General features: G+C 39.8%; 1 protein-coding gene across 1 annotated transcript in view; it reads right to left on the reverse strand.

Moving 5' to 3' along the window:
* Window positions 1-20,386: 20,386 nt before the first annotated feature.
* The window catches only part of ZEB1 (zinc finger E-box binding homeobox 1), a 192,188-nt gene continuing 187,508 nt past the window's right edge, over window positions 20,387-25,066 (reverse strand). The window contains exons 7-8 of the mRNA XM_090266649.1: window positions 23,486-23,666; window positions 20,387-23,317 (exon numbers count right to left, since the gene is read on the reverse strand). Of these exons, the coding sequence (XP_090122775.1) occupies window positions 22,704-23,317; window positions 23,486-23,666 (795 nt within the window). The 3' untranslated portion in view covers window positions 20,387-22,703. The remainder of the gene's footprint in view (window positions 23,318-23,485; window positions 23,667-25,066) is intronic.

Consider the following 25,066-nt stretch of genomic DNA (forward strand, 5'->3'; position numbering starts at 1 on the left):
GTGATGATAACTCCTTTAGTTTTACCTTGTCTGGGAAGCACTTTACCTGCCCTTCCATTCTAAATGATAGCTTTGCTGGATAGAGTAATCTTGGTTGTGGGTCTTTGCTTTTCATCACTTCAAATACTTCTTGCCAGTCCCTTCTTGCCTGAAAAGTTTCTTCTGAGAAATCAGCTGATAGTCTTATAGGCACCCCTTTGTAGGTAACTCTCTGCTTTTCTCTTGCTGCTTTTAATATTCTCTTTATCTTTCACCTTTGGCATTTTAATTAGGATGTATCTTGGTGTGGTCCTCCTTGGGTCTAGCTTGTTTGGGACTCTCTGTGCTTCCTGGACTTGTATGACTATTTCCTTCACCAAATTTTGGGAGCTTTCCTTCATTATTTTTCACATAAGTGTTCAATTTCTTGCTCTTCCGGTTCTCCTTCTGGCACCCCTATGATTCAGATGTTGGTATGTTTAAAGTTGTCCCAGAGGTTCCTATGCCTGTCCTCATGTTTTTCAATTCTTGTTTCCTCATTCCATACAGGTTGACTGTTTTTTTCTTCCTTTTGTGCCAAATCATTGATTTGAACCCTAGTTTCCTTCCTGTCACCATTGGTTTTGTGTGGATTTTCCTTTGTTTCATTTAGCATAAGCATAGCCTTCACTTCTTCCCTTTTGCGTTTGCCATAGTCAAGCCTGTGAGCATCTTAATCACCAGTGTTTTGAACTCTATGTTTGTTAGGTTGGCTATCTCCTCGTCGCTTAGTTCTCCCACTGGAGCCTTGATCCATTTCCTCTTTTGGGCCGTATTTCTCTGTCTCCTCTTCTTGACAGGCTCCTGTGTTTGTTTGCCTTTGTGTCTTAGATAGAGCTGTTGCACCTGTGACGTTGTAAGGGGTGGAGCCTTAGGTATTCATCAGTGCAGGGTGACCCGTTTCACCACGTTGTTGCACTATATGTAAGGGAGGGGTCAGAGAGGGAACAAAGCCACTTTCTCAGCACTTGCTCCTTTTCCAGGCATTTCTCCCACATTCATATGGGACTGGTGCCTCTCTAGCTGTTGCCCTACCTGTTGTTCCCAGAGTGGGTGGGTCTGTGGACGTTCTCAGACTGTGGGGGCCCTTTAAACAAGTGCACTCTGCTGAGAGACTGGCAGTTTCTTCCTCTTCCCCAACCCCCACTGGTTTGCACAGTCAGAAGCAATGAGATTTTATTTTCCCTGGCACTGGGACCATGAGCCGTGTGGTCTGGTCTGGTGTTGGGTGCACACTCAAGGTGTCCCTCCTTACTTTTTAAAACATGTGACTGTGTCTTCCACTGACCTGCTTCTGCCGCTGCAGCTGCTGCCACCATGCCACATCCTCGCCGCCCTGGCTCCACCCCTCCTACCTGCCTGGATAAGTATTTCTTATTTATATCTTTGTTGGACATCCATGCAGCTCGATTTTCTGAAACTTTTTGTTGTCTCTAGTTTTGAGGTAGTTTTATTGCTTCTTAGTTGTGGAGGGAGATGCAGCGTGTCTCTGTGTTTTTATGTTTTAGATTCAGTTGTTGATCATTGTGAGTTTGCCGTCATTTTAATGTTCTTAGTTTTGATTTTCTTTGTTTTCTTAAATAAGTCCCTTTAACATTTAATCTAGTAATGGCTTGCTGATGATGAACTCTTTTAACTTTACCTTTTCTGGGAAGTATATCATCTGCCCTTCCATTCCAAATGATAGTTTTGCTAGATAGAGTAATCTTAGTTGTAGGTCCTTTTTTTTTTTTTTTTTTATTACTTTGAATATTTCTTGCCAGCCTCTTCTTGCCTACAAAGTTTCTTTGGAGAAATCAGCTGTTAGTCATACGGGAATTCTTTTGTAGGGAGCTCTCTCTCTTTCTCTTGCTGCTTTTAAGATTCTCTTTTTATCTTTAACCTTTGTCGTTTTAATTATGATGTGTCTTGTGTGGTTTTCTTTTGGTCCAACTAATTTGGAACCCTCTGTGCTTCCTGGACTTGTATGTCTATTTTCTTCACCAAATTAAGAATTTTTTCTCTTATTATTTTTCAAATAAGTTTCCAATTTCTTGCTTTTCCTCTTTTCCTTCTGGCATCACTATATTTCAGATGTTGGTATGCTTAAAGTTTTCCCAGAGGTTCCTAATTCTTCCCTTGTTTTTTTTTTTTCAATTCTTATTTCTTCTTTCTGTTCTGGGGGAATGTTTCTTTCTTCCTTTTGTTTCAATTCATTTTTTTTAAAAAAAAATCTTAGCTTCCTTCCCATCACTGTGGTTCCCTGTATATTTTTCTTCATTTCACTTTGTATAACCTTCACTTCGTCCTTTATTTTGTGGCCATACTCAATAATTTCTCTGAGCATCCTGAGCACCAGTATTTTGAACTCTGCATCTGATAGATTTGCTATTTCTGTTTTGTTTAGTTCTTTTTCTGGGGTTTTGTTCTGTTTTCTCATTTGGGCCATATTTTTTTGCTGCCTCAGTTTGGCAGACTATCTGTATTTATTTTTGTGTATTGGTAGTAGATATCCTACTGTATCCTAATGTAGTAGATATCCTGTGGGGTCCAGTGGCACAGCTTCACCTATCACCCAAGCTGGGTACTTGAGGTGCGCCCTTCATGTAGGCTGAGTACACCCTCCTTTTGTAGTTGGGACTTGGTTGCTGTTGGCAGATCAATGGGAGGGATTTACTCAAACCACTCAGCTGCAAGGACTGGCTGAGACCACTGACCACCAACCTCCACCCTCTGTAGAGGATCAGCTGTGCAGGGGCAGGGTGGTGGTGCTCTGACATCATCTATAGCAGTCCACTGGGTGCACTGGACCTGGGGTTTCCTAGGTGGTGCAGGCCAGCATCATCCCCCACCTGTGTTTTTCCTGGGGCACCCTGCCTGAGCTATAAAGCAATCTGAGCTGGCTGCTACTTACACTGGACTTGGTGATTCCCAGGTGAAGCCAAGCTGTGAATCTAAGTTGGCTGGTGCTAGTGCTGGGATTGGAGCTCACTGAGGCCAGCTGTTGCTTGTGTGATAATATTTAGGAAGTTGTGAAGCAAGATCAAAGCCGTTTATATGGAAAAGAGAGTGGTTGGGCCCATAAATTGCATGGGGTGGAGTCTCTGGGGATCTCCAAGGCGGGTCAAACAGTGTTAGCCAGATTGATGGAGTCTCAGATATGGCCCAAGTTTGCCAGCTCTGTGTGTGGGGGGGTGGTTTAGAAAAGAGATAATGGCCTCTGCCTTGGTGCAAGTTTCTCCCTATATGCTACTGGTGACTTTCAAGCTGCTATTCTGGTGCTAGAGCTCAGAGGGAGTGAGTCTGAGTAGGTCAGTCCATATGTGGGTTCAATAAGATGAACTGCTTGGGACTTCAGCAATTTCTTCTTCTGAATCAATCTTCACTGGTTTTCGTAGCCAGAAGTTGTCGGGACTTATCTTCCTGGCACTGGAACTCTGGGCTGTAGGACCTGGTGTCAGGCTGGGCTCCTGGGTCCCAAGATATCCCTCCTGAATTTTTATCCAGTAGACATGGGTGCATCTATGCCCCTGCTACCTGTCTCAATGGATGTGATTTCTTTAATTCCATAGGTGTCAGACTTCCATTCAACTCTGTTTCTGGTGGTTCTGGCTGATGGTTGTTCTATATTTTAGTTGTAATTTTGATGTGGTTGTGTGAAGTGGTGAGTCATGTCTGCTTACACCACCATCTTTACCGGATCTCCTCTAATTTTTCCATAAACATTTTATAATATAGTCTTTAAACATCTCAGGTAATCCAATTCTAAAATAATCTATCTGTAATTTTGTTAGTCATTGCATTCAATTTACATAATAATTGTAGAATAACTGACTTTACAATATTAAGTCATCCATCAATGAACATAGTATATCTAAACATTTATTTAAATTTTCTTATGTATGCATTAATAGTATTTAATTTTTACATTATTTATTAGATTAATTCCTAGGTTCATTTTAGTTTTTATAACTATTTTAAATGATATCTTATTTTCTATTTTATTTCTAGGTTTGCTATCATAGGTAAAAAATATTAATTTTTGTGAGTTAATATTTTATCTTGCAATATTAATTAATGAACTCTTATAAATCGCAATGATTCATCTAATGCTCCTGTTGGGTCTTCTATGTAGATTATCAAATCTGCAAATAAAGACAATTTTATCTCATCTCTGAATTTTTTTAGTTCTTATTTCCTTTTCTTGTCTCATAGTGAGTGCCAGTACTTCCAGAATTATGTTAACTAGTAATCATGATGTTAGGCATTTCCAATCTTTAAAAAAATATTTAGACAACTTCCGGCCAAGATGGAGGGCTAGGTTGACACTCTCCATCTCCCTCCACAACTAAGAAGGAATACAACTACCGCAAAACCAGAAATAACCAGAACTTCCAGAAAATAAAGCTACATGGAAGTCCAACATATGAAGTTATAAAGAAGTGGTGCTTGTCCAGATGGGTAGGAGGGGCAAAGCTGGGGCAGAGAGGTCAAGCTGTGCTGGCAGTGGCAGCTGTGGTGATGCAAGCGGGACGGCGGTAAGCACAGACACCTGTATTTAAGGGGAGGTGAGAAGCACCTGGGAGCATCCCCAGCTGCAGGCCAAACCTGTCAGCCTGCGATTCCAATGCCAGGGAAGGCAGACCTCCATTGCCTCGGACTGTGAGGGCCAGAGGGCATGGGGATGGAGGAGGAGGCTCCCTGTCTCTCAGTGGAGAGCAAATGGCAGGAATCCATCTTGGACCCCCGCTCCCATACAAAATGCTACAGCGTGGTGAGAAGGGTTGCCCACTTGTGATGAGTGCATAGGGCTCCGCCCCTATAGCATAGGAGGTGTGACAGCCCTGCCCAGGAAGCAAAGGTAAATACAAACCTGTCAGGATGGCACAGATCATGATAAAGATCCTAGTGATGCAGCTGACCAGACAGCAAATATCTAATCTAACGAAGCAGAAGATAGGAAATTTTTCTGAGGTGCAGTTCAGAGCTTTGGTTATACGAATGCTTACAGACCTAACAGCAGATCTTAAACAAGACGGGGAAGGAATGAAGGCTAGTCTTGCTGAAATGAATGAAAACACATAAAAAACTAGTGGTGAAGTAAAGAAAATCAGGGATCAAATCAACAGATCAGAACATAGGGAAGGAACAAACAGTCAACCAGTGCAGAAAGAGGAAATAAAAAGTGAGGAAAATGAGGAGAGGCTCAGAAACCTATGGGACAGCTATAAGTGGGCCAGCATCCAAATCATAGGGTTGCCAGAAGGTGAAGAAGAACTAGAAACTGAAAAAATTATGTGAAAAAATAATGAAGCAGAACTTCCCGAACTTGGGGAAGGAAATAGACTTACAGGTCCAGGAAGCACAGAGAGTTTCAAAAAAATTGGACCCAGGGAGAACCACACCAAGACACATTATAATCAAAATGTCAAGAATTAAGGATAAAGAGAGAAACTTAAAAGCAGCAAGAGACAAGAAGAGACTTATGTACAAAGGGGTTCCAATAAGACTATCAGCCGATTTCTCAAAAGAAACTCTGTAGGCAAGATGGGACTGGCAAGAAATATTCAAAGTAGTGAAAAGGAAGAACCTACAACCACGATTACTCTATCCAGCAAAGCTGTCATTCAGAATAGAAGGGCAAAGAAAGTGCTTCCAGAACAAAGTAAAACGGAAGGAATTCATCAGGTCCAAACCACTGTTATATGAAATGTTAAGGGGACTTATTTAGGAGAAAGAGGATCAAAACTATGAATATTAAAATGAATACTGTATCACAACAACCAACAACAAAAGCTAGGGAATTGAAACAAAGTCTAACTAAATAGGCAACAAAAGTGGGAAAAGAATTATAGGCATGGGGAAAATTTTTGGGAGATGTCAGTGGGGAGGGAGAAGGGGGGAAAGGGAGGGAGATGGCATAGGAATTAAGTGGCATAGTAGGAGGGAGTGGAGTAGATAGGAAGATGTTGAGAAGAACTATATGCGTCACTAATGGGCATGGACTAAGTGGGGGGAGGGGCAACTGGAGGGAAGGGGGCCCCTGGCTGGAGGGTAACAAAGGGAAAAGAAATTGGGACAACTGTAACAGCATAATTTATAAACATATTTAAAAAAAGAAAATATTTAGATTTTCTTATTAAGTATTATGATTTATTAAGTATGTTGAATTTTGATAATTAGATTTTATTAAAGTAAGAAAGTACTCTTATATTCCTAGCTTTCTGAAATTAAAAAGAAAATCAATAGGTGTTGGATGTCCTTCTCTGCATTTGTTCTCATAATAACATGATTTTGTGCCTTTATTCTTTATGACGCTAGTTCTTAATTTGACTACTTTTCTGATGGTAACTCATGCTTGAATTTCCAGGATAAACTTTTATTGATGCTGCTGTGTCATTAATACCCATTAGACTTAGTTAGCTGATATTTTGTTTAGGGCTCACAACTAGAAAAAATTGCTGTTTTTATTGTACTCTACTTATTCAATTGTAGAATCAAGCGAACTAGGGGATTATCTATTCCTTGGAAGTTTGATAGAATGCACTCATAATACCTGTCATAGTTCAAGCTGCTATAATAAAAATACCATAGACTGGGTAGCTTAAACAACATTTATTTCTCACAGTTCTGGAGAGTGGAAAGTTCCACGATCATGGTGTAAGTAGATTCAGTATCTGCTGAGGAACTTCTTCCTGATCCGTAGAAGGTCATCTTCTTGCTGTACCCTCACATAGCCAATAGAGAGTGAGAGAGCTCTCTGGGATTTCTTTTATAAGACCACTAATTTCATTCATGAGTGCTCCACATTCATGACTAATTCCCCTCCAAAAGACCCCACCTCATACCACCATCAACTGGGGATTAGGTTTCAACCTAAGAACTTTTGGGAGACACAAACATTCAATCCATAGCAATACCCTTTGGGTTTGGATACTTTTGGAACATTTAATTCAATTTCCCTGATAATTATTGGTCTATTCAATATTTTCCAGTAAATAAACCTGAGAGCTCTTGGAATCCAGTCCATTTGGGTTTGATGGAGGCTTTATTTACTGACTACTCTACTCCTGGGACCTGTGTTCCACAGCCAGCCCTGTTCTAGACCTACAGCCTCTCTAGACTCTAGACCAGCGATTTTCCATCAGTGTGCTACTCTACTCCTGTAAAGGAGGAAAGAGGAAGGACATCTCTAAAATCAGAGAAGGAAAACTCTGACTCCAAAAAACCTCCGCTGCCTTGTGGCATACCTCTTCAGGGGAAAGGCTAAGGGAGTAAACCCCAACAGAAAATCCGGAGCCGGAGTCCCTAAGGCGGTTTGACGTTGTAGTCAACACCGGCAACTCCTGCGGCGCACCTGAAGCCAAGCTGTATCGACTCCGTCTTTCCCTTGGACCCTTCAGCTGCGAAGAGAGGGGGGGTCTGCTGCATGGGCAACAGCAGACCCTCCATATCACCCTGCCCAGGCTCTGTAGCTTCAGTTTCACTGGAGAGGACACTCCAGCGTCATCGCAAGATGTCGACTCAACACGGGAGGAGACAGATACCGGTTATAAGCTCATCCGATTGGCGAAGGAAACGAGCGCCAGGGGTCTCCTCTGACGGTGGGAGAGGTCATCGCACCTCACTGGACAGCTACTGTCTCGCCATGGCTCGCCTGCCCCACTGGGTGCGTGGGGATCAGAGAGGCGCCTCTCGAAAAGTGGGCCACAAAACACCCGCACCAGTTAATTCCAAGCAAACAACAAGAAAGAAGCCTCCGGCTCTTCGCCTCGCTAGCTGGAACATCAGGACCATGTGCCCCGGACTTACTGCAGACCTTCCGTGGATCAATGGTGCCAGGAAAACCGCTGTCATCGATAGGGAACTGGCACGACTAAACATCGACATTGCGGCTCTACAGGAGACCCGGTTGGCCGACAACGGAACTATCAGAGAAACCAACTACACCTTCTACTGGCAAGGGAAGTCTCCGGACCAACCAAGACAGCACAGTGTTGGGTTCGCTGTGAAGAACACGCTTGTTAACTCCATAGGGCCACCCACAGGAGGCACAGAGAGATTACTTACCCTCCGATTGTCAACAACTTTCGGCCCAGTCAGCATTCTTAGCGCGTACGCCCCAACCCTCTGCGCCACCACTGAAGAGAAAGAACAGTTCTACCATGCACTGGACGAAGCGTTATCCAAGATCCCCAGAAGTAACGCTCTTTATCTCCTTGGAGACTTCAACGCAAGAGTAGGAGCCGACCACATGGCCTGGCCCACCTGCCTCGGAAACTTTGGGAGAGGAAAGATCAATGAGAATGGTCAGCGACTGCTTGAGCTTTCGTGTCACCACGGCCTGTGCGTGACAAACACATTCTTCAAGTGCCAAGAGATCCATCAGGTGTCATGGAGGCACCCCCGCTCCCGCCACTGGCACCAGCTTGACCTCGTCATCACCAGAAGAACGGATATTGGCAGCACCCTCCTCACCCGCAGCTACCACAGTGCAGACTGCGACACGGACCATGCCCTCGTGGTAAGCAAGGTGCGCATAATGCCGAAGAGGTTGCACCACTCCAAGATGAAGGGTCGCCCACGCATCAACACCAGTTGTGCCAGCAACCCAGTTAAGACCCAGCAATTCATCAACAAGATGGAAGATGCACTCGGCGAGGGAATGGCGGCAGACGACATTATCGAATCCAATTGGTCACGTCTCCGCGACGCCATATACAACTCCACCATTATTGCTTACGGGAAGAAAGAGCGGAAGAACGCTGACTGGTACGAGGCTCACTGGGAAGAAATGGAACCCGTGATCGAGGCTAAGAGGAAGGCCCTACTGGCTTACAAGGCCACGCCCACTCCCAGTACACTTCAAGCTCTACGGGCTGCCAGGAACAAAGTCCAGAAGACCGCCCGCCACTGTGCCAACACCTATTGGCTAAACCTGTGCAGAAGCATTCAGGAAGCCGCCGATATAGGCAACGCACGAGGAATGTATGAGGGTATCAAGAAGGCAACAGGCCCAATCCCCTCCAAGATCGCCCCCCTTAAGTCCAAGACAGGTGAGGTCATCATTGACCAGGAACAGCAAATGCGGCGGTGGACCGAGCACTACCTCGAGCTGTACGCAACGAAGAACACCGTAACAGACACTGCTCTTAACGCCACCCCAGACCTACCAGTCATGGAGGAGCTAGACACCCCACCTACTGCGGCAGAGCTCGGCAAAGCCATCGACCGCCTCGCTTGCGGGAAAGCACCAGGAAGCGACGGAATCCCTCCAGAAATCCTAAAGAGCGGGAAACCAGTCCTGCTACAGCCGCTCCACCATCTACTCTGTCTCTGCTGGAAGGAGGGTTACATCCCCCAGGATATGAGAGACGCCAACATTATCACCATGTACAAGAACAAAGGAGACCGCAGCGACTGCAACAACTACCGGGGCATCTCTCTCCTCAGCGTCGTCGGCAAAGTATTCGCCCGGGTCGCTCTTGCCCGCCTGCAGACCCTTGCTTCCCGCGTCTACCCAGAGTCCCAGTGTGGCTTCAGAGCTGGCCGATCAACAGTGGACATGATCTTCTCCCTACGCCAGCTGCAGGAGAAGTGTCACGAGCAGCATAAATCACTCTACCTCGCCTTTATCGACCTCACGAAGGCGTTTGATCTGGTCAGTCGAAGCGGACTCTTCAGCTTGCTACGGAAGATTGGCTGTCCACCACATCTGCTTGCTGTGGTCATGTCCTTTCACGACAACATGCACAGCACGGTGTCCTACAACGGCGCAACCTCTGAGGCCTTCCCAGTCAGCAGCGGAGTAAAGCAGGGCTGCGTCCTCGCGCCTACGCTGTTCGGAATCTTCTTCTCCATGCTCCTCCAATACGCCTTTAAGGACTGCAGCGAGGGTGTCTTCATTCACACCAGATCCGATGGCAAGCTCTACAACCTGGCCCGTCTACGAGCCAAGACCAAAGTCAAAGAGGTGCTCATCCGTGAGATGCTCTTCGCCGACGACGCAGCCTTGACATCACACTCCGAAGAGGGACTCCAGCCTTTCCCACGCATGCAAGGAGTTCGGACTAGCCATCAGCCTGACGAAGACGAATGTTATGGCTCAAGGCACGGGGACTCCCCCATGCATCACCATCGACGGATACACCCTGGAGGTTGTCAACGACTTCACTTACCTCGGGTCCACCATCTCGAGCTCTCTGTCAGTCGACTTGGAGGTCAACCGGAGAATCGCCAGGGCAGCCACAGTTATGGCCAGACTGAACCGGCGAGCGTGGAACAATTCCAGCCTCACTGAGAAAACCAGACTGCGCATCTACCAAGCCTGCGTACTCAGCACTCTCCTCTATGGCAGCGAGACGTGGACCACCTACGCAAGGCACGAAAGGAAACTCAACAGCTTCCACATGAGGTGCCTGCGACGCGTCCTGCATGTCACCTGGCAGGATAAGGTTCCCAACACCGAGGTGCTGAAGCGAGCCAATATGAGCAGTTTGCATGCAGTTCTTAGTGATAGACGCCTCAGGTGGCTCGGCCATGTCAAAAGAATGGATGCAGGCCGTATCCCCAAAGACCTCCTTTATGGCGAGCTAGCAGAAGGCAAGAGGATGACAGGGCGCCCAAAACTGCGGTTCAAAGACATCTGCAAAAAGGACATGACACAATGCTCCATCAATCTCAACACATGGGAAGTTCAAGCAGACGACCGCCTAACCTGGAGGCTCGCGGTCAGGCAAGGTACGTCACGCGCGGAGGCTGCGCGCAACGAGGAGGTGGCCCAGAAAAGATCGAGGCGGAAGCAGCGTCAACAGCAACAACAACAGCCATCTGCCTTCACCTGTGACAAGTGCGGCAGGGATTGTCACTCCCGAGTCGGACTGCACAGCCATTCTTGGCGGTGCAGATAGACTCTCAGGAAGCTACGCCATCGTCTCTCGAGACGGACGGCTGCCGACGACGACGACAATATTTTCCTATCTCATGTGCCAATTTTAACTCTTTTTTTGTGTGTGGTATAATTGAAATATAACATTGTGCTAGTTTCAGGTGTACAACATAATGATTCAATATTTGTATATATTGTGAAATGATCACCACAATAAACTTAGTTAACATCTGTCACTATATGTAGTTACAAAAATTTTTTCCTTGTGATGAAGACTTTTAAGATCTACCCTCTTAACAACTCTCAGCTATCCAATACAGTATTATTAACTATAGTCACCATGCTGTATATTACATCCCAAGGACTTATTTACTTTATAACTGAAAGTTTGTACCTTTTGACCCTTCACTCATTTTATCCATCCTTCATTTCTAAAAATTTTATATTTTTCCAAAGTTTATTAAATTTACCTAGATTTTCTACATTTTTAAGGCTTAGTTTTTAATATTTTTATTATTGTTATATCTCAGTTGTGTCATAATCTTCCTTTAATTCAACATTTATTTGATTTGCATTATCTTTTTTATGCAGTTTTAATTTTTATTTGAAAATTTCATTATAGTTGGCATATAATATTAGTTGCAAGTGTACAACATAGTGATTTGACATTTGTATTCCTTGTTATGTGATCACCATGATAAGTCTAGTATCCATCTGCCATTGTGTAGAAAGTTATTATGATATTATTGACTCTGTTCTTTATGCTATACATTACATCCCTGTAACTCATTTATTTTATAATGGGAACTTTATACCTCTTATCTCCCTTCACCTTTTTTTTTTCCTTGAATAGTTGTGGCAGAAGTATGTCTATCTGATTAGACATATTCATCGTCTAATTTGTTTTACTGCCAAAGCAGATTCAGTATTCTTTAAAAATCAGCAAATCCTTTCCTATGTTTTGGTAGTTCTTGTTCTCTTTTCAGTTTTTTTTTTTTTTTTTTGGAACTTTCCAAACCAGATTTCTTGAAAGTCATATTAAAGGGTTTGAAGTATATAAATTAAATATAATTTCATATACTATATAGTAGAAAAATACATACCAGATCCCTCACTTCACCACCCATTCCCAGAACTTAAGGAGATAGGGCCCAGGGGAAATCAGGCTGCTATCAAATAATCCCATAAAAATGAAAATTACAATTGTGTAAGTTCTAAGGAGTGGAGAAAGGTGATGAGAGAGGTGATACAAGAAGCACTAACTAAATTATGAGAGTCAAATAAGGTTTCTCTGAGTAAGTGATAGAAGTTACCTTTGTGAGGACGGAAAGGAGAAGCAGTCAATGTAGAGGAAACAGCATGCACAAAGGTCCTAGGACCGGGAGTCAATCTGATGAAATGAAGAGAAAGACTGAATAAATGCATTCAGAGATTCCTGTTGTCAAGTCTGAAACAGTAGGGATGGCTATACATTTAGAGAAGTGTTGAAAAAAAGTCCTAGGTTATAAACTACAAAGGGTATATATTTAAGGTGGAAAAAACCAAAAACAAATTGAAAATTATAAATCTTATTTGCATCTTGAGAAGCATAACTGTACAGACATATTTTAAGAACTGATCGTACTCGCAGGAAAACTCCTCTCTCACTACAAATGCCATAACAAGTTTTGTTCTGGGAAGAGTTTGAAATTGCTTTTACATTGATGTGAAATAATTAAAACTCAAAATGTTGTAGTTTAAAATTAAAAATAACTTAATTTTAGAATGACTCTTTGGGATGATATAATCCAAAGGGACATGTTAGACTTGGGGTAAAATACGTTCAATGTTCTTATCATTTAATATCAAAGAATAGTTTATTTTTAAATTACAGAATAGCATTTGCTTTTCACTTGAGCGAAAGGGTGTTGATTAGGAAATTCATAAATCTATAGCAACCAGACTTCCTAAGAGCACAGACTCAGCAGTAAGGGACCATGACCTTGCACCTTGATCTAGTGAGGAAGTGGTGTGCATGTCTGGGTGCTTCTGTCTGCATCATGACACATACCAGTATTTTGGTTGAAAGATAATATCCACAAGCATTAAAAATCTCTTGAAGTAAAAAAGCTTCAGGCTTGCTTTAAGAATACAAACTTCAGCTGTTCACATGTGCGACTGCAGGCTACAAATCTGAGCTAAAAAAAGAGCCAAGAAATAGAGAGGATGTGATTTGCAACCTTTGGTCCAAGAAAGTTGATGCAAAATAATTTGTTCATCCTAATAGGGTTTTAATAGATATTCCCCCCCATAACACTTATTACAAACTAGAACATTTAGCGTGACAGAAGCCTTATTCGACCATGGATTTAGTAATATGACAAACAAATTGTTTTGGTTATAAAACCTGAGATTGCTTCATTTGGTTTTGCAGTATATGGAATTTCTCTTGGCAAACCATTTCATATGCAGCATGCCTTTCTAATTAAAACTAGTGATTCCCTTTGTCACCATTTATTCCATCATTTTCTGGTACAGAAACCTTCAAGCATCATATAAAGACTGAATATCATAGTCTGAAATACTGCTCCTCCTCTATCTTGCTTCCCGATCTGCCAGCCTTCATTCTCCCATATCGACCTGACAGGTAAACAGGTCACATGCTCTTCCCTGAATGTGCTTTGTGCCTTCCTGCCTCTGAGTTTGTGAAATGCTGTCTGGCAAGTCCTTCTTTTTCTTTCTTCCATCTTTGCCTACTGAAACGCTTGCAATTCTTTCAGAAGCAGCCCAAATGCACAGTACCTCCTGGAAGCTTTACCTGGTCTTCCTAATTATGTTTCCGAAACTGGATTCCTCATAACACCAATCCTATGATCCTCTGCTTCCCAGGGAGTCACAAAACAAAAAGAGCACCTTAAATGCTCAGAGAAGTCCTACAGTAAAGCTATCTGTTAATCTTTGTTCTGCTTATTTAACCATGAAATTCTCCCCTGTCCCCCCTCTCCCCAAATAACACTTATGAACATCCTAGGGAGCTCACTGTGAGAAATGTTTCCCTGCTACACTGTTCCCTATTCTCACATCTTTATTCATCTACTTGGTGAACAAGTATGTATTGACTGTTTACTAAGTGTAGAAAAGGGTAAAAAAATGACTCAGAACCCTGAGAGAAGCTCAAGGACTGTTAAGTGACCCAAGAGAGGTGCTGATAAGAGGCTATGGAAGCTCAGGAGATGAAAAATATTATTTCAACCCTGAGGACGGTGGCAGTCTGGGATCTTCAGGAAGCAGATTCCCAGTCAGGACTAAATGTGCAAAGATTCGATTAGGAGGTGCCAACTGAGAGAAAGTGGAGAAGCAGCTGAGAAAACCTGAGAGAGCCCCCAAGCCCCCATGCGAGCCTGACGCTGAATGCAGGAAAGAGGGGTTGAGAGCGCTGTGTGTGTGTGTGTGTGTGTGTGTGTGTGTGTGTGTGTGTGTGTGTTTGTGTGTGCTTCCTCCTCACTAGTTATAACTATGAAATCCAGAGTGCAGTAGGTCCGGAGGTCAGCTAGTGTGGGTATCTGAGAGGAGTATTCCCATGACTGGAGCAGGGAATTGGGGGAGACTGTAGGAGCTGGCATTGGTGCTTGAGCTAGGTGGAGTGTTAGTACACATAGCTGGGAGGGAAGAGTGTTTCAGATAAGAGGAGTAGCATGAGCAAAAACACAGAAGCAGAGAAATATGAAACTGTCTGTGTAAAACTGGGCATATTTCATTTACAGTTGGAATTTCAGATACAGGGCAGTGGTTATAGGATATAAGCAAGGGTTCTGGAGTCAGGCAGCCTGATCTAATATTCCAGCAGCTTCCCTACTGTGGGTAGGTCACTCAGCATTTCTTTGTTTCAGTTTCCTTATCTTTAAAATGGGAATGATTATGGGATGGTTGTGTCATGCCAACAGCAACTAATCCTCTGATTCTTTGAAACCAACTAGGCTTCCTATAATTCAACTCAATTCTTAAACTAACTACCCAGAGTTATCACCACCCTAAAGTTGAGGACTCAGTCCCACTTAAGATATCAATGGCAAATGAGGTCCCCAGGTACCCATACTCTGCCCAGCAGGCTGTAAATTCAGGGTTTTCTACAATTTCTCCTTTCATGTTCAAGAATTCGGAAGAATAACTTACAAAACTCAGAATAATGCTTTACTAACAATTGCCAGTTTATTACAAAGGATACCACTCAAGAACAACCAAATGGGAGAGATGCTTAAAATAAGGCATAGGGTTGGGGTGTGTGTGTGTGGGGTGGGAAGCAGAGTTCCATGCCTTCTCCAGCCATGTTACTCTCCCAAAATATTGTTATGTTCACTAACCTAGAAGCTCCCCAAGCCTCACTGTTCAAGAGTTTTCATTCAGGCCTCATTGCACAGGCATGATTGATCACATCATTTGCCATTGGTGACTGAACTCAATTTTCAGACCCACTCCTCTCCCTGGCATGGCCAACTCCCTCCTTGAAACTATCTAAGGGTCCAGTTTGCTTCCATAAACACAGGTATGGTTGAAAGAGGCTTGTTACAAATAGTAAAAGGCACTCCTATCGCTCAGGAGCAATAATGTTTATGCAAAACACACATAACATAAAATGTATCATTTTAACCATTTTTAAGTGTACAGTTCAGTGGTATTAAATGCAGTCATATTGTTGTGCCACCATCACCACCATCCATCCACATAACTCTTTCATCTGATAAAACTGAAACTCTATTCACTAAACAACTCCTCATTCTTCTCTCCCCTAGTCCCTGACAACTACAATTTATACTTTATGTCAGTAGCACACTGTTTTGATGACTGTAGCTTTATAGTAAATTTTGAAATCAGAAACTGTGAATCTTTTATTTTTGTTATTTTTAAAGATTGTTTTGGATTTTTGGGTTCTCTTCCATATAAAACTCCATATTTTAGATTGGGTTTTTAAAAAAAATTTCTGCAAAATGTCATTGGGATTCTGATAAGGATTTCATTAATTCTGAATATCACGTTGGGTAACACAGACATTTTAACAATATTAAGTTTTCTAATCCATGAGTATGGAATATGCTTCCATTTATATCTCTCCTTCAATTTCTTTCAGCAATGTTTTGTAGTTTTCATTGCATAAAGCTTTCATTTCCTTGGTTAATACCTAAGTAGTTCATTCTTTTTTATTCTATTGTGAATGAAATTATTGTAATTTTCTTTTCAGAATGTTAATTGTTCAGTGTATAGAAATACAACTAATTTTTGTGTTGATTTTGTATCCTGCTGTTTTGCTGAATTCATTTATTACTTCTAACAGTATTTTTGTAAAATCTTCAGGGTTTTCTATCACAGTCTAATCTGGAACACTTTAGTGCCCCCCCCCCCCAAATAAAGAAACCCATATCCATCAGCAGTCTCTGATTTGCCTATTTTGGACATTTCATGTAATGGAATAATAGAATGTCATCTTTTGTGACTAGTTTCTTTCACTTAGTGCAAGGTTTTCAAGGTTCATCCATGTTGTAGCTAGCATGCATCTATACTTCATTCCTTTCTAGTGTCAAATAATATTACATTGTATGGATATACCACATTTACCTATTCATCAGTTGATTGACATTGGGGTTGTTTTCACTTTTTAATTATTATAAATAATGCTGCTATGAACATTGTGTACAGGTTTTTGTGTGGACACATTTTCATTTTTCTTGGGCATATAAATACATGTTTGCAAATATTTTCTTTCAGTCTGTGTCTTCCCCTATCATTTTCTTAACAGTATCTTTTGAAGAGCAGAAATTTTAAATTTTTATGAAGGCCAATCCATAAAATCTCCTTCTATAATGCTTTCACCCTTTTTGTGTTTTATCTAGAAAATCTCTGCCTAACCCAAGATCACAAAGAGTTTTTCACATTTTCTTCTAGACAGTTTGTAATTTTAGCTTGTATTTAGGTCTATAATCCATTTTGAAACAATTTTTGTGTATGGTGTGAAAGATCAAGTTTGTTTTCCTGCATATGGATATCTAATATCAGCAGTATGTATTGAAAAGATCATCATTTCACCATTGGATTATTTTGGCACCTTTGGCAAAAATCAGTTGACTATGAAAGTGTGGGTCTTTTCTCAACTCTTGCTTTCCTGCTATACGTGTCTGTTTCCATGCCAGTACAATTCTGTATTGTCTACTGTAATTTTATAGTGGCTATAGAAATCAGGTAGTCCAAGTCCTCCAGCTTCCTTCTTTTTTTTCAGAATTGTTTTGCCTACTTGAAATATACTGCATTTCCATATCAGTGTAGAATAAGCCTGCCAATTTACAATTATGTGCCTGGAGTTTTCACTGAAATTTTATTCAATCATTAAAGTTGAGAAGGATCAACACAGTAATGACATTGAATCTTCTGATCCATAAACATGGATTATCTCTTAATTTTCTTTGCGTCTTTTTCAGCACTGTTTTATAGTTTTCAGTACACAGGTTTTGCCCATATTTTCCTAAATATTTAATATTTTAATGGTAGTTTTTAAATTTACATTTCTTTTCATTACTATATAGGATTCATTTTTGTATAATAACCTTGTATCCTGTAACCTTGCTCTCACCCTTCCTAGTTTTTGTTTTTGTAAATTCTTTATTTTCTACATATACAAGCAAGCTGTCTGCACATACGGTTTCCCCCCCCATCCCCCCACCCCCGCCCTATTTGTATGCCTTCCTTTTTCTTGTCATGTTGCACCTGGTGGGACCTTTAGCAATGTTTAATAAAAGTGTGAGAACAGACATTTTTGCCTTTTTCCTAACTTTAGAAGAAAAGCATCTATTTTTTCACAATTATGATATTAACTACAGAATTTTTGTAGATGTCCTTTATCAAGTTGAGGAAATGCCCTTTTATTTATAGATTGCTGAGAATTTTATGACTTGGTGTTGAATTTGTCAGATGCTTTTTCAATACCTATTGAGATGATCATATGATTTTTTTCTCTTTGGTCTATAAATACGATATACTACTTTAATAGACTTCTGAAAGCTAAACCAACCTTGAAATTCTGGGATAAATCCCACTTGCTCATGATATATTTTCCTTTTGATACATTGTTCAAATTAATTTCCTAATATTTTGTTATGGATTGTGCATCTATATTTATGAAGGATATTGATGTGTAGTTTTTGTTTCCTGTAATGTCATTATCTGGTTTTGGTATCAGGTTAATGCTGTCTTTATAGACTAAGGTCAGAAGTGTTTTCTCCTCTTCTGTTTTCTAGATGACTTTGTGTAGTATTGGTACATATCTTCTTTAAATGTTTGGTAGACATCTGGGCCTGGAGTTTTCTTTGAGGGAGGCTTTTCGACTAAAAATTTAATTTCTTTGGTATTTAACTATTCAGATTATCCATTTTTTCTTTAGTGAGTTTTGTTATTTTGGTTCTTTCAAGAAATGTGTCATTTTCATAAAAAATGTTGACTTCATTGACATGTAAGTCATAGTATTTTCTTTTTATCCTTTTATCTGTAGGGTCTGTAAGGATATCTCCCCTCTCATTCTTGATATTGGTAATTTGTGTTCTCTTTTTTCTTTGCTCTATTTGGCTAGAGGTTTATCAATTTTATTAATCTTTTCAAAGAATCAGGTTCTGACTTCATTGATTTACTCTATTATTTTTCTGTTTTCTATGCTGTTGATTTGTCTTTTATTATTGTCTCCTTTCTGGTTGGTTTGGGTTTTATTCTTTTCCTAGTTTTTTAAAGTGGAACCTTAGATGGTTGAGTCTTCTGTTTGTTTCTAATATAAGCATTTCATGTTTAAAATTTTTTAATATTCATTCTTTTTGCTGCACACAAGTTTTGATGTGTTGCATTTTTCATTTTCATTTAGTTCATATTTCATAATTATAATATTCCCCCTTGGTTTACTTAGAAATGTGTTGTCAAGTTACAACAATTTGGGGAGAGATTTCCCAGATAAATTACACTTAATTTCTAGTTTAATGCTTTTGTTTTCAGAGAAAACACTTGGTCTGCAATTCTTTTAAATTTGAGTTATCTTATGTCCCATAATATTGTTCCTCTTCATGAACATCCCATGTGTTGTTGGGAAAAAAATGTTGAATGAAATGTATATTCACTAGAACAGTGGGATTTCCACTTTTTTTTTAAGGTTCAAAGTCTATATTGTGATTGTCCTAATATATGCTCCCACTGATCTTAAGCAATCCATTCTAGGTTTACATTTTCATGTTTTTAAGGCAAATCTTAAGTTTGCACACAGATTTTAAAATTCTTATGCTCTCCCTTTTCTTTTTCACCACATTATGAAATGTATATTGATCTTCCTGACATTTTCTACTCATATTCTTTAAATCCAGGCTTGAGTTTCCTTTTTTTTTTATTTTTTACAGAGATTTTATTTATTTATTTTTAGAGAGAGGGGAAGGGAGGGAGAAAAATAGGGAGAGAAACATCAGTACATGGTTGCCTCTAATGTGCACCCAACTGCGGACCTGGCCCACAACCCAGGCATGCGCCCTGACTGGGAATCAAACTAGAGACCCTTTGGTTCGCCAGCTAGTGCTCAATCCACTGAGCCACACCAGCCAGGGCCAGGCTTGGATTTAAATGTAAATAGTATAAGTTATCTACATTTGAGATGTGATATAGGCTAGTTAAGAGAATGGATCTTAGAGTCAGATAGACCTGTGTTCAAATCCCTATTGTGCTACTTAAATTGTATGTGTTCATGGGCTCATGGTCTTTAAATTTTGTAAGGTGTTTGTGAAAATTAATTTTGATAATAGTGGTGAAGCACCTCTACATGGCACAAATAAATAACATATGGCACCATTGTTGTTATGTAATTTGAGGGCATGCGGGGAAGTGTCCACATATTTTACTTTTCAAAACTTTTCTAATAATGCCTAGATTCCTGTATTAACCATTTATCCATATGTACCAAGCACTGCCTTCTTTGAGCTTCTTATTATAGTGATTACAGTGTGAATGACTCCTAAGCAGCATTATTTACTCTTATTTCCTAACCCTGTACAATGACTTTGTTATTGGATAGCTGTTCTCAGGGAGAGAAGAAATGAATAAACCTGATTTTAATGAGCACCTAGGAATGTGAGGCTATGAGAACAGAACTGGGTTCTAAAACAGAGTCTACTAGAATTGGTATATCAGTTCTATGGGAGACAGTCATATCTACAGGCCTTGAATGCCTGTGTCACGTACCATGAAATTAAACACCAGAAATACATCTAGAAACAACATCTCAAATCAGAACTGTACGGCAATAGAAAAACAAGGTGTAATTTAGTATTTATCTATCTTGTCTAGTGTTTAATAGGACCCATATAAGAAAATTATTAAATTGCTGGAATCATTTAACATACATATTCTCAGATTAGAAGCTGAAGAGTAGTAAAAACATAGCTGAGCTATGTTAACATGCACGTTATATTTTCATTCAACATTGCACCTACTGGTGCCAGTCACTCTGTGAGACATCGATGTGAGAATAACTATGGCAGACATGGTCCCCTGTCCCTAGTGAGAAAGAAATACGAGTAACTGCCTAAGAGCTATGATGACAAAGGTACAAGGAGCTGTTGGGAGTAGAGAAGAAAGGCATCCAAAACCCAGGCTTCTCTAGAGTGACCTGAAGGTCAAGAGTGACGGGTTTTCGGAAGAGAGAGCAACCTCTGAGGTGGTCTTTAGTTGTCAGCACTGACCTTCCCAGAAACAGCCCCAAGAAAATCCATAATTCGGTGATGAATGTCTTAAACACTTAGTTACCCAAACTCAGCCCAAGATAAATCAAGTACAGGATGACAGTGTTGATACCTCATTTCAAAGAGAGTTTTCCAAAGAAAATCTTGATAAGGATTAAAAGATGACAGCAGGTCAGGCTTGTTGATGCATTTTATTGTGAGATGGGGAGTCTGGTAAAAAACTAGAAAATGATCATGGTGTAACAAGGAACTTAAAAATGAAGAGTCAGATTTGTAACTTACATACATGAATACAGGAACAAATTGGCACAACATGTTAAACATTGTTCCCAACACTGTTTATATAAGGTTATCCTAATTTGGCTTACTAAGAAAATGAGAATTTTATGGTTAGGCTAATCTCTTAATAAAACCGCAGAGCATCATGCTATTAGTCACACAGTGAATTTCAAAATTTAAGAGTTTTATATTAAAAACTGGGTAAAGGTAAAATGACTTGATTGTAGTTGTAAAACTAATACATTCCCATTTAAATTCTGTTCTACAGCCCCAAGGCAAGTATAAATGTTAACATAACACTGTTAAATCAAATCTCAATGCAAGAGAACCAATTGCATCTCTACTTTAAATCTTATCAACTTTCCAAATTTTCATACTAAAATATATTATTGTATTAATACAAACTACAGTATTATACACTACACTGTGTAATAAATAAAGAAATATAAAAATAAGACACATAAATATAAAAGTTTTCTAAAACTAAAAGTACATATGTCAGTAAGAAGGGTATTAATACTGCCAGATCTGAAGACATACAGTACAAAAATGTTGCACAGATCTATAAACTAAAAGAAATAAAATAATACTGATAGGTAAAAATCAGCTAATGTTGTTAATAAACTGGGTCCATAATAACTAACATTTGGAAACAGTTATGAGCCAAATAACAATGGCATGTCCATGTCAGAAATGCAAGTACATGGATAAAGCAGATTAGAAAAATTTCCCTTTCATTTCTGTAGAGAAATTCTGAAAGTCAATTAACGCAAAATGAATACTGAGGAATTAAAAGATGAAATGTCCCAGTGTTTCAGTTTCTCTGACAGAGTCAGTGGTTTTAAGTTTTATTTTGGAATTTTGATAAAACAAACAAATCAACAAATGCTAGTTATTGTAGGCCACACACTGAACGATGGCGGGTTAGAGCCTTGAAAATACTGATAAATGGCACTTACAGCACACAGGTCTTGCTTAAGGCCAAAGGAGATACAAAGCTTCATATCATATCCTTCATATTTGTTACCACATACTCAAACACAATTACAAACACTGATTCTGACAACACTGCTGTCCTTACCAGCATTAACACTGCTAGTCCCTGCAATCAGAATGCAAAGACAATCTTTTGAACTCCATTTTAAACCACATGAGTAAGGAACTTCAGTTCTTCTATCGGCTGCTTTCTTAAGGCTAACAATACACTTTAATTGAGAATACACTCTACTCTGAAATCTAAATATTAGAAATTTCTACCTTCTAAATTGAATTTATAAAAGGTAGTTAGCACGATTTGGAACTGCAATATTCTTCTCTGCGAAGGGAATTTTGTAGTGCAGAAGTTCTCACATTAAAAAAGAACATAATAAAATACTGAAGCGGATTTAGCATATGTTTACCAATAAAAAATTATAAAATTTCTCCCAATTGTACAGCTTAAGAATAAACCAACATAAGAGTGATAATTAATACTGATAAAATGAAACAATGCCAGATGTTTAATCAGTTTTCTTTAATCTGTTAAATCTTTGCTTTCTGAGTCATTAAAGTTTTCTAATCTGTTTCACGTTACAAACTTGTTCCTAACTTTGAAAAATGCACGAAAAATTACTAGGTCTGAGGTTCAGGCACACCTGGATTTTTTTGTGTTTTTTCCTTTTTTTTTGTATTTTGTATTTTTTAAAATTTTTACTTTACACAGTAGTGAACAGAAATCACAGTTTACAGATTACTGTGTTTCCATGAAAAGCATGTATAATATAGAACAAACTTCATTACCAATTAGAACTTATTTCCTTCTAGAAAAACTATTAGGCTTCATTTGTTTTTTGTTCAGACACTTGCTCACTATTCTGGCTTCCTTTTTGTTCTAAGCTGCTCACTTGATTTACAGCTCCATCATCCTTCATGGCACCTTCAGTTTTTGCTCCTTCTCCCTCATTCTCTGCCTCTTCTCCCTCCTCCTCCTCCTCCTCCTCTTCCTCCATCTCTACTTCTTCCTCTTCCTCATCCTCATCCACTTGTGGTTTTTCACATTCTTTCTCTTCCTGTAGTTCTTCCATCTCTTTATCCTCCTCCTCCTCCTCCTCTTCTTTTTCACTGTCTTCATCCTCTTCCCTTGTCAAGCTCTCTCTCTCATCTGAGTCGACCTGTGAGGGAGACGCCCTCACACCAACGTGCTCACTTGTCAGGACCTCGGGTCCTGCCTCTTCCTGCTCTGTGCTGTCACGTTCCTCTGCTTCCCTCTTGCAATAGGAGTAGCGGTGATTCATGTGTTGAGAATAGGACCCAGAGTGTGAGAAACGCTTTCCACATTTGTCACATTGATAGGGCTTTTCTCCAGAATGTAATCGCATGTGTTCAATCAAATGATGTTTGTGTTTAAATGCCTTTTTACAGATTCCACACTCATGGGGCCTTTTACCTATAAAAGAAAGAAAGAAAAAAAAAAGAGAAAAAAAAGAAGACAAATATGAAATAAAATAATGGTTTTAAGCAAATAAAATCTTCTTAAAACTTTGGAGGGCACACTTCAGATTATAGGAAGGATTATAGATTCAATTTTCAAAACCTGTCAGGTTCATCCGCATACCTGTGTGTTCATATTTATGTCTCAATAATGAGCTACTCTTTTGGAATATTTTATCACACAAATCACAAGCATACATTCCATTTTCCGTCTTCCTCATTTTCTTTTTGGGTGGTGTAGAATCAGAGTCATTCTGATCCTCCACATTTGATATTCCTTCTGAGCTAGTGTCTTGTCTTTCATCCTAAAGGAATAAAAGGAGTAAGAAAATATAATTTAAATTTAAAAACAAGAGACATAAACAAAAGTATAGGTTAAAGAACTACTTTGATTTATACTTTCAACAACTTCACCAAAGCAAGCATACTGTTCATCACTGCATATGGTTCCAACAGTGGGGTTAGATGAGAAGTAGAGCCTGATGTAAACAAAAGTGAGGTTGAGGGCAATATACTCACAGCTGTAACCAAAAGGTATGGTCAACTGGTACTTAAGGGAAAGGAGACCAAAAGGAAAAAATGTAAAGTGTGTGGTAACAAATTTATTTAGTTCCCTGTGAATCATTACTTTATGAAAAACTTATGAGTTTGTTTAATAATCACTAGTATCTAACTGCATTCTTTACCTTCATTTTTTTTCATTCTGCGTTTCACTAGGCAAAAATTAAGATTTCATTTTAAAAGGTGAACTTCAAATTGTACCTTTAGAGATTCAGAGTCCTGTGACTCTTTGGTCTCCTTGAAAAGAGAGTGGGTTACTCTATCATTTTCTAAGGAGCAAGATGGAAAAACAGTATAGGAAGGACTGTATTTTTAAGTAAGAATACTTGTTAGTCAAAATGAATCTTTAGAATTTCAGTGGAATAAAAACATTTCAGGCCATCTCAAAGAGACAGTTTAGGGCAGGAGAGCCTTGAGTAGGTAGGATAATCCTGCAGGGAGTATGTATAATACAATGGAACTGGGTCCCCTGAGATCCTTGTGTCTTTTCTAAAGTCTTTCACTCTGTTTCCTCTAAACCTACACATTTTCTAAAAGTTTAAAGCTTTCCCACAACATTGCTATGGCTTTGTAGGGTAGGAGAGGTGCAGCCCTCTGTCTCGGTCATTTCTGAGCTGCCAGTGGGTGTTAAGTGAGCTGACCCCACTGTCACTGCTATTTGATCTAGTCATAATTAAGTAAAATGTTAGTGGTTCCCCCTCTATTATTCAAAGGCATGCATGGTGTTCTATACACAAAACATTTAGATGAATTCACTGGTCATGTGAAGGTTTTTTCCAAGAGTCATCATCATTACAGAAAGTCCAACTGATAGCAATATTTCAAGGGGAAAAGCATAAAACACATTTGAACAGGATATTGTAATATTTTAGCTGTACCTACTTATAGCCAATATTTGGATAAAGGAGCAACTCATTTGATTCAATTAAAATTGATGGAAAAAAGTGGAGAGACATCAAGGTTAGTGATAGAAAAAGTGTGGACAATGAGACACACAACAATCACACAAAATGTTTCTATCCAGAACTATCATGAATTCTGGGGAAATGCATTTATTGATTCACAACTATATTTCCTCATATGTTAACTATTACTGAACATTTCAGTTAACAGCTCATAAAATGATCAGTAAATTCACTACATG

Source organism: Furipterus horrens, unplaced genomic scaffold (genome assembly GCF_987537825.1).
Source record: "Furipterus horrens unplaced genomic scaffold, mFurHor1.1.pri manual_scaffold_2, whole genome shotgun sequence".
Lineage (NCBI taxonomy): Eukaryota > Metazoa > Chordata > Mammalia > Chiroptera > Furipteridae > Furipterus > Furipterus horrens.